Here is a 20,803-nt window from a genome sequence, read left to right as displayed (position 1 = left end):
GTAGTTATTGGATGTAGTTATTGGATATAGTTATTGGATATAGTTATTGGATGTAGTTATTGGCTGTAGTTATTGGCTGTAGTTATTGGCTGTAGTTATTGGCTGTAGTTATTGGATATAGTTATTGGATATAGTTATTGGCTGTAGTTATTGGCTGTAGTTATTGGCTGTAGTTATTGGCTGTAGTTATTGGCTGTAGTTATTGGATATAGTTATTGGATATAGTTATTGGCTGTAGTTATTGGCTGTAGTTATTGGCTGTAGTTATTGGCTGTAGTTATTGGATATAGTTATTGGATATAGTTATTGGCTGTAGTTATTGGCTGTAGTTATTGGCTGTAGTTATTGGCTGTAGTTATTGGATGTAGTCATTGGCTGTAGTTATTGGATATAGTTATTGGATATAGTTATTGGCTGTAGTTATTGGATGTAGTTATTGGCTGTAGTTATTGGCTGTAGTTATTGGATATAGTTATTGGATATAGTTATTGGATATAGTTATTGGATATAGTTATTGGATATAGTTATTGGATATAGTTATTGGATATAGTTATTGGATATAGTTATTGGATATAGTCATTGGCTGTAGTTATTGGATATAGTTATTGGATATAGTTATTGGATGTAGTTATTGGCTGTAGTTATTGGATATAGTTATTGGATATAGTTATTGGCTGTAGTTATTGGCTGTAGTTATTGGCTGTAGTTATTGGCTGTAGTTATTGGATATAGTTATTGGATATAGTTATTGGCTGTAGTTATTGGCTGTAGTTATTGGCTGTAGTTATTGGCTGTAGTTATTGGATATAGTTATTGGATATAGTTATTGGATGTAGTTATTGGCTGTAGTTATTGGATATAGTTATTGGATATAGTTATTGGATGTAGTTATTGGATATAGTCATTGGCTGTAGTTATTGGATATAGTTATTGGATATAGTTATTGGATATAGTTATTGGCTGTAGTTATTGGATGTAGTCATTGGATATAGTTATTGGATATAGTTATTGGATGTAGTTATTGGCTGTAGTTATTGGCTGTAGTTATTGGCTGTAGTTATTGGATATAGTTATTGGATATAGTTATTGGCTGTAGTTATTGGATGTAGTTATTGTATGTAGTTATTGGCTGTAGTTATTGGATATAGTTATTGGATATAGTCATTGGCTGTAGTTATTGGATATAGTTATTGGATATAGTTATTGGATATAGTTATTGGATATAGTTATTGGCTGTAGTTATTGGATATAGTCATTGGCTGTAGTTATTGGCTGTAGTTATTGGCTGTAGTTATTGGATATAGTTATTGGATATAGTTATTGGCTGTAGGTATTGGATGTAGTTATTGGATATAGTTATTGGATATAGTTATTGGCTGTAGTTATTGGATATAGTTATTGGATATAGTTATTGGATATAGTTATTGGCTGTAGTTATTGGATATAGTTATTGGATATAGTTATTGGATGTAGTTATTGGATATAGTTATTGGATATAGTTATTGGCTGTAGTTATTGGATATAGTTATTGGATATAGTTATTGGATGTAGTTATTGGCTGTAGTTATTGGCTGTAGTTATTGGATATAGTTATTGGCTGTAGTTATTGGATATAGTTATTGGCTGTAGTTATTGGATATAGTTATTGGATATAGTTATTGGATATAGTTATTGGATATAGTTATTGGATGTAGTTATTGGATGTATTTATTGGATATAGTCATTGGCTGTAGTTATTGGATATAGTTATTGGCTGTAGTTATTGGATATAGTTATTGGCTGTAGTTATTGGATATAGTTATTGGATATAGTTATTGGTTGTAGTTATTGGATGTAGTTATTGGATATAGTTATTGGATGTAGTTATTGGATATAGTTATTGGATGTAGTTATTGGCTGTAGTTATTGGCTGTAGTTATTGGCTGTAGTTATTGGATATAGTTATTGGCTGTAGTTATTGGCTGTAGTTATTGGCTGTAGTTATTGGATATAGTTATTGGCTGTAGTTATTGGCTGTAGTTATTGGATATAGTTATTGGCTGTAGTTATTGGATATAGTTATTGGATATAGTTATTGGATATAGTTATTGGATATAGTTATTGGCTGTAGTTATTGGATATAGTTATTGGATATAGTTATTGGATATAGTTATTGGATATAGTTATTGGATATAGTTATTGGTTGTAGTTATTGGATGTAGTTATTGGATATAGTCATTGGCTGTATCCATGTTTTCCAGACAACCTTAGAGCTTTATCCAAGTTCAGCAGCCGCCGCTAATCAAATGCCAAATGATCGGGTTCGGATCGACTCAAACCCAAACCCGGTTTGCTCATCTCTACGTGGGACCCATACATGTCGATAGCAGCGATTGGTTGGCCAGATCAGATGACCCTGCCATATAAAACTGGGCGGGGGCAGTGCTGGCTTCAGACGTGTGCTGTGAGAGATCAGGGAGAGAGCTGCTGCTGGTCAGGGAGAGTGTCAGTGTAGGATATAGCCTTCCAGTAGGCCAGGTATATACCAGCAATACAAACAAACAGACCTTTTCAGGACTTAAAAGCTTTTATTAATACTATTACTACAGACTGCTGGCTGGGAGTTGTAGTGCTGCTACCACGATTTCACCAGCACACTGTGGTGACCGGCTGCTGGCAGAAAGGGGGCATTAGGTGTTGCATACACACCCCTAAGATGTGCTCAGTACTATTTTATGACTTTGGGGCTGGTGGTCCTGCTGTCGTAGATTGTATTGCTGTGATTTGTAGTACACCTGCATAGAACTTCACTGCTTATTGTCCTGTGTAACAGGTGTCATAGACCATATACCACCACTTACCCACATACTCTATACAACAACCTCCAAATACTAGTGTGACCAGAATCTGTTGTCATCTGCAGCCAGTCATCAGGGTTGCTTTATTATTTCTTAGTGCAGCCATATCCAAGCTCACTGCTTATTGCCCTGTCTAAGAGGTGGCATACACTATATACCTGCGCTTACACACCGACTATACAACAACCTCCAAAAGTAGTCTGAGTAATATATTTTCTTGGCTTGCTGTGATCTGTAGTGCAGCTATCTCAGTCTTGACTGTGCAGTGTCCATAAATGGTGAACCCCAGGGGAAAGGGTCGAGGGCGTGGGGTTTCAAGTGATGCAGTTGGCAGAGGCCGTGGTTGAGGGCAGGGTGACACAGCAGCACCTGTTGAGGAGGGAGCAGTGGTACACCGCAGACGTCCACTCCCTAGCTTCTTTGCTCAACTTACGGGGTCTCAGGGTAGACCGATATTGAAACTGCAGCAGTGTGAACAGGTGCTGACATGGATAGCGGATAATGTGTCCAGTAACTTATCCACCACCTAGTCTTCCACGCGGTCCACCCACGCTACCCAAGGGAGAGGAACCCTTGCTCCATTAGCTCAGCTCCCTCCCCACAGCCTGGCCCCTCCATCCACCACCACCACCGCCAGGCTCCCAGGAACTCTTTTCTGGACCCTTCCCTGAGTCAGAGCAACCGGAGCAGTCGATCTGTCCCGATGCCCAAACTATGCAGCTCAGGCAGTCGGTGGGTGATGAGAGTGGGGACTTGTAAGCGGGGTTGGAAGAGGCGTCTGATGATGACGATGAGAACCGGTTGTCAGACAGTGAGGTTGTTGTCATGGATGTAACTCAAAGTGAGGAGGAGAGTGAGGAGCTGGTGGATGAGGACGAGGTGACTGACCCGAGCTGGGTGGATAAGCCTAGTGAAGACCGTGCTTCTGAGGGGGAGGCAAGTTCACCTGCAGGAGCGGTTGGAAGAGAAAGAGGGGTGGGCAGAGGGAGAAGCAGGGGCAGAGCGATTAGATCAGCAACTGTTTCACAGAGTCAAACTCCCGCGGCCAGGCCTAGATGTTCCCAAGTCTGGAGGTTCTTTAACCCCTTAACGACAAAGGGCGTATAGGTACGCCCTATTGCCGGTAAGGGCGTTAAGAGCAGGGCCGCACGGCGACCCCGCTCTGAACCGCGGCGGTCCCGGGTGCCGCTTGTAGCCCGGGACCGTAGGTATTAGCGGGCACGGTCCGATCGCCGTGCCCGCTAATACAGTAATCAGATGCAGCTGTCAGACATGACAGCTGCATCCAATTACCGGATCCAGCGTCTCCCTGGTGTCTAGTGGCGGAGATCGCTCCTCCGGGATGTTATCCTGGAGGAGCGATCTCCGTTTCTGAAGCCGGCCGGGGACCGCTCCAAGATGGCACCGTCCCCGGCTCGGCACTCGTTTACTTCCGGCTGCAGCAGCCGAAAGCAAACGAGTGCCGATCTCATGGATCTCTGCAGCATATCTATGCAGCAAAGAACTCAATGAGAGATCAAAGTGTATATACTAGAAGTCCCCTAGGGGGAATAACCCTAACCCCAGGGGGAATAACCCTAACCCCAGGGGGGGAATAACCCTAACCCCAGGGGGGGAATAACCCTAACCCCAGGGGAATAACCCTAACCCCAGGGGGGGAATAACCCTAACCCCTGGGGAAATAACCCTAACCCCAGGGGGGGAATAACCCTAACCCCAGGGGGGGGGGAATAACTCTAACCCCAGGGGGGGGGGAATAACCCTAACCCCAGGGGGAATAACCCTAACCCCAGGGGGGGAATAACCCTAACCCCAGGGGGGGAATAACCCTAACCCCAGGGGGGGGGGAATAACTCTAACCCCAGGGGGGGGGGAATAACCCTAACCCCAGGGGGAATAACCCTAACCCCAGGGGGGGAATAACCCTAACCCCAGGGGGAATAACCCTAACCCCAGGGGGGAATAACCCTAACCCCAGGGGAAATAACCCTAACCCCAGGGGGGGGAATAACCCTAACCCCAGGGGGGGAATAACCCTAACCCCAGGGGGAATAACCCTAACCCCAGGGGGGGGAATAACCCTAACCCCAGGGGGGGGAATAACCCTAACCCCAGGGGGGGAATAACCCTAACCCCAGGGGGGCTTCTAGTATAAGTGTAAAAAAAAAATATATAGTGTTGTTGTCAATAAAAATCCCCCTCCCCTAATAAAAGTCTGAATCACCCCCCTTTTCCCAGGTTATAAAGAAAAGTAAATAAATAAATAAATAAACATGTTTGCTATCGCCGCGTGCGTAATCGCCCGAACTATTAATTAATCACATTCCTGATCTCGCACGGTAAATGGCGTCAGCGCAAAAAAATCCCAAAGTGCAAAATTGCGCATTTTTGGTCTCATCAAATCCAGAAAAAATGTAATAAAAAGCGATCAAAAAGTCGTATATGCGCAATCAAGGTACCGATAGAAAGAACGCATCATGGCGCAAAAACTGACACCTGACACAGCCCCATAGACCCAAGGATAAAAGCGCTATAAGCCGGGGAATGGAGCGATTTTAAGTGACGTATATTTGTTGACAATGGTTTGAATTTTTTACAGGCCATCAGATACAATATAAGTTATACATGTTATATATAATAGTAATCGTAACGACTTGAGGAACATGCATAACAAGTCAGTTTTACCCCAGGGCGTAAAAACACATTTCCCCCAAATAAACAAAATGCGTTTTTTTTTTCAATTTCACCACACTTTGATTTTTTTTCTGGTTTCGCAGTGTACTTTATGCAAAAATTCAGCCGTCATTGCAAAGTACAATTAGTGACGCAAAAAATAAGGGGTCATGTGGGTTTCTAGGTGGAAAAATGCAACTGCTATGGCCTTTTATGCACAAGGAGGAAAAAAACAAAAACGCAAAAATTGAAATTGGCCCAGTCCTTAAGGGGTTAAAGAAAGTGCAGATGACCGACGGACTGTAGTGTGTAACGTGTGCCACGCCAGGATCAGCAGGGGAGCCACCACTACCAGCCTTACCACTACCAGCATGCGCAGGCATATGAGTCCTAAACACCCCACTCAGTGGAACCAAGGCCGTTCACTTACTGCCAGTCGCACCCCTGCTCCTTCCCCTGTGTCAGGTTCTGGCTCTGTCAGTCCCCCCGCCCAGGCCCCAGGCACGAGCGCCTCCCACCCTACACGCATCCCTTCACCTCCACTATGCTCCACACCCTCCAGCAAGGTGTCCAAGCGCAGCGTTCAACTCTCCCTGCAGCAGACCTTTCAACGGAAACGCAAATACACGGCCACTCACCTGCATGCACAAGCCCTAAATGTGCACATAGGCAAACTGCTGAGCCTGGAGATGCTGCCCTATTGGCTGGTAGAGACAGAGGCTTTTAGGAACCTCATGGCGGTGGCTGCCCCTCGGTACTCTGTCCCCAGCCGCCACTACTTTTCACGGTGTGCTGTCCCAGCCCTACACCAGCACGTGTCGGATAACATCATCCGTGCCCTGACCAACGCGGTCAGCGACAAGGTCCACCTAACCACGGACACGTGGACAAGTGCTGGTGGGCAGGACACTATATCTCCCTGACGGCACATTGGGTCACCTTGTAGAGCCTGGGACCGATGGAACCGGCGGAACCTGGTGGCGGCTCTGCAACTCTGCAGCCTCACACATGTACCATGCCTGGCCCACATGTTCAATCTTGTGGTTCTGCGGTTCCTTAAGACCTACCCCAATTTGGCTGACTTGCTCACCAAGGTGCGGCGCATCTGTGCGCATTTCCACAAGTCAACCACTTGCTCACAGACTGCTGTGCGACGTGCCCATGAGGTGGAATTCCACCTTCCAGATGGTAGCCAGGGTTTACCAGCAACGCAGAGCCATTGTGGAATACCAGATGTCAACCTCGGTAAGAAGCGGTTGTCAGGTAAGTCAGCTACCTCAAATCTACAGTGTGGAGTGGATGTCTGCTATCTGTCAACACAGATGATCAGCGGAGATGCCGCCATCATCAGCCTCACCATCCCGCTGCTGTGTCTGCTTCAAACCTCCCTGCTCAGCCTGAAGTCCGAGACTTTACCTTTGTCTCAGGAGACGGGGGAAGAACATCCACCGCTAGATAGCCAGACCAACCTCACGTCAGTTTTTAGCGCATATTAGAGGAGGAGATGAAGGAGGAAGAGGAGCAGACTGCTGCCGCGACTGAAGAGGGTACCCATGCTCAATCCTTAAGGCCCTATTCCACCAACAGACCTGACAACAGATTATCTGCCAAAGATTTGAAGCCAAACCCAGGAGTGGATTTGAAAAGAGGAGAAATCTCAGTCTTTCCTCTATGACCTGTTCTCTGTTTATAGTCTGTTCCTGGGTTTGGCTTCAAATCTTTGGTAGATAATCTGTCGTCAGATCTGTTGGTGGAATAGGGCCTTTAGTTGTTGAGCGTGTATGGCCTGAAGAGGAGGAATTGGTGGAGGAGGAGGAGGAAATTGAGGCTAGTGAGGAGAGGGAGTTCTTGCTTGTGTTAGTACCCTGTACGCACATGGCTGACTTTGTTAGGCTGTCTTTCCCGTCACCCTCGGGTTAAAAATTTTTTGACAACACCGATTTACTGGGTGTTCACTACAGCTGAGTGAACTGCTCGGACTTTTGGTCCGACGGCATCGGCGCTCTCTCATCATGCCTTTGATCTCGGCCGCATACTTGCGCTCCCGCGAATATGCGGCCTGCATATTCCAGTGAATTCAACAGGGATTCCCTGGAATATCCTAGCCGCATATTCCTGTGAGCGCAAGCATGCGGCCAGGATCAAAGGCATGATGAGAGAGCCAACTGCTTTCTGACCAAAAGTCCGAGCAGTTCGCTCATCTCTAGTGTTCACCCTCCTGGACCCTCGGTACAAACAGAACTTTTCCACTCTCTTTCCTGCCGAGGAACGCAGTATGAGAGTGAATGAATATCAACAGGCCCTGGTGCAGAAGCTGAAATGTACTTCCCACCTGACACCACTAGCGCCAGAGGACGTAGTTCTGTGGGCCAAAGAGCGGGGGAGAGGAGGGGTGGAGCAGGCAGCTTGTCAAGGGGCAGGGGAACACTCTCCAAGGCCTGTGACAGTTTCATGGCACCCCAGCAAGACTATGTCACCTATCCCCAGTCTAGACAGAGTAGGGGGGAAGCCTTCAGGGACATGGTGAGGGAGTACCTTGCTGACCATACCACCGTCCTTCCCAATCACTCTGTTACCTACAACTACTGGGTTGCAAAACTGCATACGTGGCCCGAACTGGCGCTTTACGCCTTGGAGGTGCTGAGCTGCCCTGCCGCTAGCGTGTTGTCAGAGCGGGTCTTCAGTGCAGCTGGTGCCATCATCACTGAGAAGCGCACCCGCCTGTCAACTGACAGCGCTGACAGGCTGAAGTTTATAAAAATGAATGAAGCCTGGATTTCACCTGAATTCAACTGTCCACCCAGGGAAAGCAGCTCAGCATGAAGATTCTTGGTATCTCCTTTCCTCCTCCACCTCCTCCTCCTTCAATTCTCAGCCAACAGCCAAGTCTTCTTTCGCCATGCTGTGTCTGGCCTAATTTTGTGGAGACTCACTTGCTACTTCACTCACTTCTAATGGTTCTCTGTTTCCTCACTGCCATGCTCTGACTTCACTCCGTCTGCAGAGGAGCGGCACTGGTTGCTGGGGCCCACCGATTGCGTCCCCAGCAACCAGCCAGCTGTGTTATCTTTTTTTTATTTTTTGTGTAGCCGCAGCCAGGGCCTCACCACCCCCAGGTGTACCCTTGACGGTTAGCTGTTAGCACCTAGGTTCGTGTCCACTATAAATACCAGCCCCTGGCCTCACTCCAATTTTTTGGGAGGCTCACTAGCTTCCTCACTCACTTTTAATGGTTCTCTGTGTCCTTACTGCCATGCTGTGTCTGGCCCAATTTTTGGGAGGCTGACTGGCTACCGCTTCTACCTTGTTCACTCTGTCCCCACCCCCATGCTGTGTCAGGCTAAATTTTGGGGTGGTTTATATGCTACCTCTGTTTTTAATGGTTCTCTGTGTCCTCACTGCTATGCTGTGTCAGGCTGAATTTTTGGCTGGTTCATGATAAGCTACATCTGTTTTAATGGTTCCCTGTGTTCTCAATGCCATGCTGTGTCAGGCTGAGTTTTTGGGTGGTCCCTATGCCTACCTCTGTTTTAGCCAGGCTGTTGCCCAGAATTAGGTATAATGGTGCCATTAGGCAGCCTCAGAGACATCCCTACATGCTGCCCCTGCTGTTTCCTGTCCATTTCCGTTGTGTTTCCATCATTTTCTGAGGTTGACAGGTTTTCACACGACGTTCCCTCTACCGAACTTGGGTCCCCTGCAAAAACGCTCGAGTTTCTCATTGACTTCAATGGGGTTCGTTACTTGAAACGAGCACTCGAGTATCGGGAGATGTTCGTCTCGAGTAACGAGCACCCAAACATTTTAGTACTCGCTCATCACTAGTTATATCTGTAGTGTATTATAACGTGTTGTTATATCTGTAGTGTATTATAACGTGTTGTTATATCTGTAGTGTATTATAATGTTATATCTGTAGTGTATTATAATGTTTTTATATCTGTAGTGTATTATAATGTTATATCTGTAGTGTATTATAATGTTATATCTGTAGTGTATTATAATGTTTTTATATCTGTAGTGTATTATAACGTGTTGTTATATCTGTAGTGTATTATAATGTTATATCTGTAGTGTATTATAATGTTATATCTGTAGTGTATTATAATGTTTTTATATTTGTAGTGTATTATAATGTTATTATATCTGTAGTGTATTATAATGTTATTATATCTGTAGTGTATTATAATGTTATTATATCTGTAGTGTATTATAATGTTATTATATTTGTAGTGTATTATAATGTTATTATATCTGTAGTGTATTATAATGTTATTATATCTGTGGTGTATTATAATGTTATTATATCCGTAGTGTATTATAACGTTATTATATCCGTAGTGTATTATAACGTTATTATATCCGTAGTGTATTGCTGGGACGGATCTGGCTGATCTGTTACTCCAAGACTACAAGCGGGAGAGTTACGGCGGAGAGTCGGGATCCCTGCTGGTTCTGGGGGGTGAAGCTTCTCTCCTTCCTGATGGGGCACAGGTGGATCTACTAACAGGAGAGGTCCCATCTACCCAAATAGCATCTACACGAGCCAAGGAGACATTCACCAAGCTGTTGTACTTTGGTAGGAAAAAGGCAAGTTGTTCCTTTCCTATTATCGTCGTCTTTTAATACTTCAGTCTTTTTGAATCTTTGTTATATGGGTTCTCCAGGGTTATAAAAACATGGCCGCCTTCTTCTAGTCAGGGCATCTCTAGTCCTTAGGTTGGGTCTGGGTTCTATTGAAGTGAAGGAGCGGAGCTGTAATACCACACACAGCCTGAGGACAAGGGTGGCGCTGTTTTGGCAAGGTTATAGCTGTGCTTTTTCTAATAGGCTATGCTCACACACCTTACCCTAACACTCACTGCCTCCAGTGTATGATCATGTCCGTACACTGCCGCCCCTCACTGCCTCCAATGTATGATCATGTCCGTACACTGCCGCCCCTCACTGCCTCCAATGTATGATCATGTCCGTACACTGCCGCCCCTCACTGTATCCCAATGTATGATCATGTCCGTACACTGCCGCCCTTCACTGTATCCCAATGTATGATCATGTCCGTACACTGCCGCCCCCACTGTATCCCAATGTATGAACATGTCCGTACACTGCCGCTCCCCACTGTATCCCAATGTATGATCATGTCCGTACACTGCCGCCCCTCACTGCCTCCAATGTATAATCATGTCCGTACACTGCCGCCCCTCACTGCCTCCAATGTATGATCATGTCCGTACACTGCCGCCCCTCACTGCCTCCAATGTATGATCATGTCCGTACACTGCCGCCCCTCACTGCCTCCAATGTATGATCATGTCCGTACACTGCCGCCCCTCACTGCCTCCAATGTATAATCATGTCCGTACACTGCCGCCCCTCACTGCCTCCAATGTATGATCATGTCCGTACACTGCCGCCCCTCACTGCCTCCAATGTATGATTATGTCCGTACACTGCCGCCCCTCACTGCCTCCAATGTAAGATCATGTCCGTACACTGCCGCCCCTCACTGCCTCCAATGTATGATCATGTCCGTACACTGCCGCCCTCACTGTATCCCAATGTATGATCATGTCCGTACACTGCCGCCCCCACTGTATCCCAATGTATGATCATGTCCGTACACTGCCGCCCCTCACTGCCTCCAATGTAAGATCATGTCCGTACACTGCCGCCCCTCACTGCCTCCAATGTATGATCATGTCCGTACACTGCCGCCCTCACTGTATCCCAATGTATGATCATGTCCGTACACTGCCGCCCCTCACTGCCTCCAATGTAAGATCATGTCCGTACACTGCCGCCCTCACTGTATCCCAATGTATGATCATGTCCGTACACTGCCGCCCCTCACTGCCTCCAATGTATGATCATGTCCGTACACTGCCGCCCCTCACTGCCTCCAATGTAAGATCATGTCCGTACACTGCCGCCCCTCACTGCCTCCAATGTATGATCATGTCCGTACACTGCCGCCCTCACTGTATCCCAATGTATGATCATGTCCGTACACTGCCGCCCCCACTGTATCCCAATGTATGATCATGTCCGTACACTGCCGCCCTCACTGTATCCCAATGTATGATCATGTCCGTACACTGCCGCCCCCACTGTATCCCAATGTATGATCATGTCCGTACACTGCCGCCCCTCGCTGCCTCCAATGTATGATCATGTCCGTACACTGCCGCCCCTCACTGTATCCCAATGTATGATCATGTCCGTACACTGCCGCCCCTCGCTGCCTCCAATGTATGATCATGGCCGTACACTGCCGCCCCTCACTGCCTCCAATGTATGATTATGTCCGTACACTGCCGCCCCCACTGTATCCCAATGTATGATCATGTCCGTACACTGCCGCCCCTCACTGTATCCCAATGTATGAACATGTCCGTACACTGCCGCCCCCACTGTATTCCAATGTATGATCATGTCCGTACACTGCCGCCCCCACTGTATCCCAATGTATGATCATGTCCGTACACTGCCGCCCCCACTGTATCCCAATGTATGATCATGTCCGTACACTGCCGCCCCTCACTGTATCCCAATGTATGATCATGTCCGTACACTGCCGCCCCTCACTGCCTCCAATGTATGATCATGTCCGTACACTGCCGCCCCTCACTGTATCCCAATGTATGATCATGTCCGTACACTGCCGCCCCTCACTGCCTCCAATGTATGATCATGTCCGTACACTGCCGCCCCTCACTGTATCCCAATGTATGATCATGTCCGTACACTGCCGCCCCTCACTGCCTCCAATGTATGATCATGTCCGTACACTGCCGCCCCTCACTGTATCCCAATGTATGATCATGTCCGTACACTGCCGCCCTTCACTGTATCCCAATGTATGATCATGTCCGTACACTGCCGCCCCCACTGTATCCCAATGTATGAACATGTCCGTACACTGCCGCTCCCCACTGTATCCCAATGTATAATCATGTCCGTACACTGCCGCCCCCCACTGTATCCCAATGTATGATCCTGTCCGTACACTGCCGCCCCTCACTGCCTCCAATGTATGATCATGTCCGTTCACTGCCGCCCCTCACTGCCTCCAATGTATGATTATGTCCGTACACTGCCGCCCCTCACTGCCTCCAATGTATGATCATGTCCGTACACTGCCGCCCCCCACTGTATCCCAATGTATGATCATGTCCGTACACTGCCGCCCCTCACTGTATTCCAATGTATGATCATGTCCGTACACTGCCGCCCCCACTGTATCCCAATGTATGATCATGTCCGTACACTGCCGCCCCCACTGTATCCCAATGTATGATCATGTCCGTACACTGCCGCCCCTCACTGTATCCCAATGTATGATCATGTCCGTACACTGCCGCCCCTCACTGCCTCCAATGTATGATCATGTCCGTACACTGCCGCCCCTCACTGTATCCCAATGTATGATCATGTCCGTACACTGCCGCCCCTCACTGCCTCCAATGTATGATCATGTCCGTACACTGCCGCCCCTCACTGTATCCCAATGTATGATCATGTCCGTACACTGCCGCCCCTCACTGCCTCCAATGTATGATCATGTCCGTACACTGCCGCCCCTCACTGTATCCCAATGTATGATCATGTCCGTACACTGCCGCCCTTCACTGTATCCCAATGTATGATCATGTCCGTACACTGCCGCCCCCACTGTATCCCAATGTATGAACATGTCCGTACACTGCCGCTCCCCACTGTATCCCAATGTATAATCATGTCCGTACACTGCCGCCCCCCACTGTATCCCAATGTATGATCATGTCCGTACACTGCCGCCCCTCACTGTATCCCAATGTATGATCATGTCCGTACACTGCCGCCCCTCACTGCCTCCAATGTATGATTATGTCCGTACACTGCCGCCCCTCACTGCCTCCAATGTATGATCATGTCCGTACACTGCCGCCCCCCACTGTATCCCAATGTATGATCATGTCCGTACACTGCCGCCCCTCACTGTATTCCAATGTATGATCATGTCCGTACACTGCCGCCCCCACTGTATCCCAATGTATGATCATGTCCGTACACTGCCGCCCCTCACTGTATCCCAATGTATGATCATGTCCGTACACTGCCGCCCCTCACTGCCTCCAATGTATGATCATGTCCGTACACTGCCGCCCCTCACTGTATCCCAATGTATGATCATGTCCGTACACTGCCGCCCTTCACTGTATCCCAATGTATGATCATGTCCGTACACTGCCGCCCCCACTGTATCCCAATGTATGAACATGTCCGTACACTGCCGCTCCCCACTGTATCCCAATGTATAATCATGTCCGTACACTGCCGCCCCCCACTGTATCCCAATGTATGATCCTGTCCGTACACTGCCGCCCCTCACTGCCTCCAATGTATGATCATGTCCGTTCACTGCCGCCCCTCACTGCCTCCAATGTATGATTATGTCCGTACACTGCCGCCCCTCACTGCCTCCAATGTATGATCATGTCCGTACACTGCCGCCCCTCACTGCCTCCAATGTATGATCATGTCCGTACACTGCCGCCCCTCACTGCCTCCAATGTATGATTATGTCCGTACACTGCCGCCCCCACTGTATCCCAATGTATGATCATGTCCGTACACTGCCGCCCCTCACTGTATCCCAATGTATGATCATGTCCGTACACTGCCGCCCCTCACTGCCTCCAATGTATGATTATGTCCGTACACTGCCGCCCCCACTGTATCCCAATGTATGATCATGTCCGTACACTGCCGCCCCTCACTGTATCCCAATGTATGATCATGTCCGTACACTGACGAGCACTTGTACCGTCCACCATGGAGCAGTGAAAGTAATTGTCTGATCAGTCAGGTTCTGTCCGTGTCGTGCTGGGAAACCTCAGCATGCAGGAGGAGCAGGCAGGTGCGGGCAGAAGCAGTGGAGCGAGCGGGAGGAGCAGGCAGGAGCGGTGGAGCGAGCGGGAGGAGCAGGCAGGAGCGGTGGAGCGAGCGGGAGGAGCAGGCAGGAGCGGTGGAGCGAGCAGGAAGAGCAGGCAGGTGCGGGCAGAAGCGGTGGAGCGAGCGGGAGGAGCAGGCAGGTGCGGGCAGAAGCGGTGGAGCGAGCGGGAGGAGCAGGCAGGTGCGGGCAGAAGCAGTGGAGCGAGCAGGAGGAGCAGGCGGTGAGGGGCGGCAGTGTACGGACATGATCATACATTGGGATACAGTGGGGGCAGCAGTGTACGGACATGATCATACATTGGGTGCGGGCAGAAGCGGTGGAGCGAGCAGGAGGAGCAGGCAGAAGCGTTGGAGCGAGCAGGAGGAGCGGGCAGAAGCGGTGGAGCGAGCAGGAGGAGCGGGCAGAAGCTGTGGAGCGAGCAGGAGGAGCAGGCAGGAGCGGTGGAGCGAGCGGGAGGAGCAGGCAGGTGCGGGCAGAAGCGGTGGAGCGAGCAGGAGGAGCAGGCAGGTGCGGGCAGAAGCGGTGGAGCGAGCAGGAGGAGCAGGCAGAAGCGGTGGAGCGAGCAGGAGGAGCGGGCAGAAGCGGTGGAGCGAGCAGGAGGAGCGGGCAGAAGCTGTGGAGCGAGCAGGAGGAGCGGGCAGAAGCTGTGGAGCGAGCAGGAGGAGCAGGCAGGTGCGGGCAGAAGCGGTGGAGCGAGCAGGAGGAGCAGGCAGGAGCGGTGGAGCGAGCAGGAGGAGCGGGCAGGAGCGGTGGAGAAGCGGTGGAGCGAGCGGGAGGAGCAGGCAGGTGCGGGCAGAAGCGGTTGAGCGAGCAGGAGGAGCAGGCAGGTGCGGGCAGAAGCAGTGGAGCGAGCAGGAGGAGCAGGTGGTGAGGGGCGGCAGTGTACGGACATGATCATACATTGGGTGCGGGCAGAAGCGGTGGAGCGAGCAGGAGGAGCGGGCAGAAGCGGTGGAGCGAGCAGGAGGAGCGGGCAGAAGCGGTGGAGCGAGAAGGAGGAGCAGGCAGGTGCGGGCAGAAGCAGTGGAGCAGGCAGGTGCAGGCAGAAGCGGTGGAGCGAGCAGGAGGAGCAGGCAGGAGCGGTGGAGCGAGCGGGAGGAGCAGGCAGGTGCGGGCAGAAGCGGTGGAGCGTGCAGGAGGAGCAGGCAGGTGTGGGCAGAAGCGGTGGAGCTAGCGGGAGGAGCAGGCAGGTGTGGGCAGAAGCGGTGGAGCGAGCAGGAGGAGCAGGCAGGTGCGGGTAGAAGCGGTGGAGCTAGCGGGAGGAGCAGGCAGGTGTGGGCAGAAGCGGTGGAGCGAGCAGGAGGAGCAGGCAAGTGCGGGCAGAAGCGGTGGAGCGTGCAGGAGGAGCGGGCAGGTGCGGGCAGAAGTGGTGGAGCGAGCAGGAGGAGCAGGCAGGTGCGGGCAGAAGCGGTGGAGCGAGCAGGAGGAGCAGGCAGGTGCGGGCAGAAGCGGTGGAGCGTGCAGGAGGAGCGGGCAGGTGCGGGCAGAAGTGGTGGAGCGAGCGGGAGGAGCAGGAGGAGCGGGCAGAAGCGGTGGAGCATGCAGGAGGAGCAGGCAGGTGCGGGCAGAAGCGGTGGAGCGAGTAGGAGGAGCAGGCAGGTGCGGGCAGAAGCGGTGGAGCGAGCAGGAGGAGCGGGCAGAAGCGATGGAGCATGCAGGAGGAGCAGGCAGGTGCGGGCAGAAGCGGTGGAGCGAGCAGGAGGAGCAGGCAGGTGCGGGCAGAAGCGGTGGAGCGTGCAGGAGGAGCGGGCAGGTGCGGGCAGAAGCGGTGGAGCGTGCAGGAGGAGCGGGCAGTTGCGGGCAGAAGTGGTGGAGCGAGCAGGAGGAGCAGGCAGGTGCGGGCAGAAGTGGTGGAGCGAGCGGGAGGAGCAGGAGGAGCGGGCAGAAGCGGTGGAGCGTGCAGGAGGAGCGGGCAGGTGCGGGCAGAAGTGGTGGAGCATGCAGGAGGAGCGGGCAGGTGCGGGCAGAAGCGGTGGAGCGTGCAGGAGGAGCGGGCAGTTGCGGGCAGAAGCGGTGGAGCGAGCAGGAGGAGCAGGCAGGTGCGGGCAGAAGCGGTGGAGCGAGCAGGAGGAGCAGGCAGGTGCGGGCAGAAGCGGTGGAGCGTGCAGGAGGAGCGGGCAGGTGCGGGCAGAAGTGGTGGAGCGAGCGGGAGGAGCAGGAGGAGCGGGCAGAAGCGGTGGAGCATGCAGGAGGAGCAGGCAGGTGCGGGCAGAAGCGGTGGAGCATGCAGGAGGAGCAGGCAGGTGCGGGCAGAAGCGGTGGAGCGTGCAGGAGGAGCGGGCAGGTGCGGGCAGAAGTGGTGGAGCGAGCGGGAGGAGCAGGAGGAGCGGGCAGAAGCGGTGGAGCATGCAGGAGGAGCAGGCAGGTGCGGGCAGAAGCGGTGGAGCATGCAGGAGGAGCAGGCAGGTGCGGGCAGAAGCGGTGGAGCGAGTAGGAGGAGCAGGCAGGTGCGGGCAGAAGCGGTTGAGCGAGCAGGAGGAGCGGGCAGAAGCGGTGGAGCATGCAGGAGGAGCAGGCAGGTGCGGGCAGAAGCGGTGGAGCGAGCAGGAGGATCAGGCAGGTGCGGGCAGAAGCGGTGGAGCGAGCAGGAGGATCAGGCAGGTGCGGGCAGAAGCGGTGGAGCGAGCAGGAGGAGCGGGCAGAAGCGGTGGAGCATGCAGGAGGAGCAGGCAGGTGCGGGCAGAAGCGGAGGAGCCAGAAAAAGAGATGGAGCAGCAGGATGGATAAAGGGGGCAGAAGCAGGACGGGTGGAGTGGGAAGAAGCTGTGGGAACTGTCCTGATGACTTGTAGTTCAGGCAGCATGAAAGCATGTTGCCATCAGATTCTGCCTGATTCCACACACACCTAAGTGTTTGCGTTATTACGTGGCCGGTGTGTGGCTTATCACTTCCATCTCCGCTGCGGCCGTTGTATCTGTTCGTTCCTCGGCATTGTCCTGGCTGATATTTTCCTTCTTATTAGGAGGCCCTGGACTTGGCGATGAAGAATCAGCTTTGGGGACACGCTTTGTTTCTCTCTAGCAAGATGGATTCCCGGACCTACAGCGGCGTGATGACACGGTGAGTCGTACTGACAACCAGAGACGGGGAGGGAACAGGGGAGGGGATCAGACACAGAGAGGATGATGGGAAATCCTCATCATCAGGCTGTAAGATTAGTCAGTACCACTAAGGAGTCTGGTTGGAGGAAAACGGTCAGTACCAGTAAGGAGTCTGCTTGGAGGAGGACGGTCATTACCGCTAAGGAGTCTGGTTGGAGGAGGACGGTCATTACTGGCAAGGAGTCTGCTTGGAGGAGGACGGTCATTACCGCTAAGGAGTCTGGTTGGAGGAGGACGGTCATTACTGGCAAGGAGTCTGATTGGAGGAGGACGGTCATTACCGCTAAGGAGTCAGCGGTAATGACCGTCCTCCTCCAAGCAGACTCCTTAGCGGTAATGACCGTCCTCCTCCAAGCAGACTCCTTAGCAGTAATGACCGTCCTCCTCCAACCAGACTCCTTAGCGGTAATGACCGTCCTCCTCCAACCAGACTCCTTGCCAGTATTGACCGTCCTCCTCCAACCAGACTCCTTAGCGGTAATGACCGTCCTCCTCCAAGCAGACTCCTTAGCAGTAATGACCGTCCTCCTCCAACCAGACTCCTTAGCGGTAATGACCGTCCTCCTCCAAGCAGACTCCTTAGCGGTAATGACCGTCCTCCTCCAAGCAGACTCCTTAGCAGTAATGACCGTCCTCCTCCAACCAGACTCCTTAGCGGTAATGACCGTCCTCCTCCAACCAGACTCCTTGCCAGTATTGACCGTCCTCCTCCAACCAGACTCCTTAGCGGTAATGACCGTCCTCCTCCAAGCAGACTCCTTAGCAGTAATGACCGTCCTCCTCCAACCAGACTCCTTAGCGGTAATGACCGTCCTCCTCCAAGCAGACTTCTTAGCGGTAATGACCGTCCTCCTACAACCAGACTCCTTGCTGGTACTGACCGTCCTCCTCCAACCAGACTCCTTAGCGGTAATGAGCATCCTCCTCCAACCAGACTCCTTAGTAGTACTGACCGTGCTCCTCCAACCAGACTCCTTGCCGGTAATGACTGTCCTCCTCCAACCAGACTCCTTAGCGGTACTTACCGTCCTCCCCCAAGAAGACTCCTTAGCGGTAATGACCGTGCTCCTCCAAGCCAAGGAGTCTTCTTGGGGGAGGACGGTCAGTACCGCTAAGGAGTCTAGTTGGAGGAGGACAGTCATTACCGGCAAGGAGTCTGGTTGGAGGAGGACGGTCAGTACTACTAAGGAGTCTGGTTGGAGGAGGACGGTCAGTACCGCTAAGGAGTCTGGTTGGAGGAGCTCAGTCAGTACTGCTAAGGAGTCTGGTTGGAGGAGCTCGGTCAGTACTGCTAAGGAGTCTAGTTGGAGGAGGACAGTCATTACCGGCAAGGAGTCTGGTTGGAGGAGGACGGTCAGTACCGCTAAGGAGTCTTCTTGGGGGAGGACGGTCAGTACTGCTAAGGAGTCTGGTTGGAGGAGCATGGGCAGTACCGCTAAGGAGTCTGGTTGGAGGAGGACAGTCAGTACCGCTAAGGAGTCTGGTTGGAGGAGGACGGCCAGCAACGCTAAGGAGTCTGGTTGGAGGAGGACGATCAGTACCGCTAAGGAGTCTGGTTGGAGGAGGACGGTCAGTACCGCTAAGGAGTCTGGTTGGAGGAGGACGGCCAGCAACGCTAAGGAGTCTGGTTGGAGGAGGACGGTCAGTACCGCTAAGGAGTCTGGTTGGAGGAGGACGGTCAGTACCGCTAAGGAGTCCGGTTGGAGGAGAACAGTCAGTACCGCTAAGGAGTCTGGTTGGAGGAGGATGGTCATTACCGCTAAGGAGTCTGGTTGGAGGAGGACGGTCATTACCGCTAAGGAGTCTGGTTGGAGGAGGACGGTCATTACCGCTAAGGAGTCTGGTTGGAGGAGGATGGTCATTACTGCTAAGGAGTCTGGTTGGAGGAGGATGGTCATTACTGCTAAGGAGTCTGGTTGGAGGAGGACGGTCATTACCGCTAAGGAGTCTGGTTGGAGGAGGACGGTCATTACCGCTAAGGAGTCTGGTTGGAGGAGGACGGTCAGCAACGCTAAATCCGGGTAATAAATGGATGAAACATTGTTGCAGATCGGCCACAGATAGGCGGCGGCTCCCAGTAGACTCGGTCCCATCTTCTCCCCAGAGAGGCCACCACCGCACTACTAATGATGGTTTTGTCGCCATTTTCAGGTTCACCAGCACTCTGGCCGTCAATGACCCCTTACAGACGCTGTTTCAGCTCATGGCTGGACGTGTTCCTCAAGCTGCGACTGTAAGTGGCTTTTCTTTTTTCTGCATTGATTTATATAAGACATAAGCCGCCATCTGTATCACCTGATGTCCAGGGTAGGGGAGGCTCAAGGAGGTACAGTACTTCCTGCAGGAGGAGGGGAGGCTCAGGGAGGTAAGTACTTCATGCAGGAGGAGGGGAGGCTCAGGGAGGCACAGTACTTCCTGCAGGAGGAGGGGAGGCTCAGGGAGGTAAGTACTTCATGCAGGAGGAGGGGAGGCTCAGGGAGGTACAGTACTTCATGCAGGAGGAGGGGAGGCTCAGGGAGGTACAGTACTTCATGCAGGAGGAGTGGAAGGGGAGGCTCAAGGAGGTACAGTACTTCATGCAGGAGGAGGGGGAGGGGAGGCTCAGGGAGGTAAGTACTTCATGCAGGTGGAGGAGGGAAGGCTCAGGGAGGTAAGTACTTCATGCAGGAGGAGGGGGAGGGGAGGTTCAGGGAGGTACAGTACTTCATGCAGGAGGAGTGGGAGGGGAGGCTCAGGGAGGTAAGTACTTCATGCAGGCGGAGGGGGGGAGGCTCAGGGAGGTACAGTACTTCATGCAGGGGGAGGGAGGAGGGGAGGCTCAGGGAGGTACAGTACTTCATGCAGGAGGAGTGGGAGGGGAGGCTCAGGGAGGTACAGTACTTCATGCAGGAGGAGGGGGAGGGGAGGCTCAGGGAGGTAAGTACTTCATGCAGGTGGAGGAGGGAAGGCTCAGGGAGGTAAGTACTTCATGCAGGAGGAGGGGGAGGGGAGGCTCAGGGAGGTACAGTACTTCATGCAGGAGGAGTGGGAGGGGAGGCTCAGGGAGGTAAGTACTTCATGCAGGCAGAGGGGGGAGGCTCAGGGAGGTACAGTACTTCATGCAGGGGGAGGGAGGAGGGGAGGCTCAGGGAGGTACAGTACTTCATGCAGGAGGAGGGAAGGCTCAGGGAGGTAAGTACTTCATGCAGGAGGAGGGGAGGCTCAGGGAGGTAAGTACTTCATGCAGGAGGAGGGAAGGCTCAGGGAGGTAAGTA

At 51.8% G+C, this 20,803-nt stretch overlaps 1 protein-coding gene across 4 annotated transcripts in view; it reads left to right on the top strand.

Annotated features, from left to right (window-relative positions):
• SEC16B (SEC16 homolog B, endoplasmic reticulum export factor) overlaps nt 1–20,803 on the top strand; it is a 308,666-nt gene that overhangs the window by 97,617 nt on the left and 190,246 nt on the right. For all 4 annotated transcript variants that reach the window (XM_069981715.1, XM_069981717.1, XM_069981713.1 and 1 more), the window contains exons 8-10: nt 9,879–10,100; nt 17,411–17,508; nt 19,701–19,782. In XM_069981715.1, the coding sequence (XP_069837816.1) occupies nt 9,879–10,100; nt 17,411–17,508; nt 19,701–19,782 (402 nt within the window). The remainder of the gene's footprint in view (nt 1–9,878; nt 10,101–17,410; nt 17,509–19,700; nt 19,783–20,803) is intronic.

The sequence above is a fragment of the Dendropsophus ebraccatus genome, chromosome 8, assembly GCF_027789765.1.
Source record: "Dendropsophus ebraccatus isolate aDenEbr1 chromosome 8, aDenEbr1.pat, whole genome shotgun sequence".
Lineage (NCBI taxonomy): Eukaryota > Metazoa > Chordata > Amphibia > Anura > Hylidae > Dendropsophus > Dendropsophus ebraccatus.
This window is presented reverse-complemented; position numbering and strand designations above follow the sequence as displayed.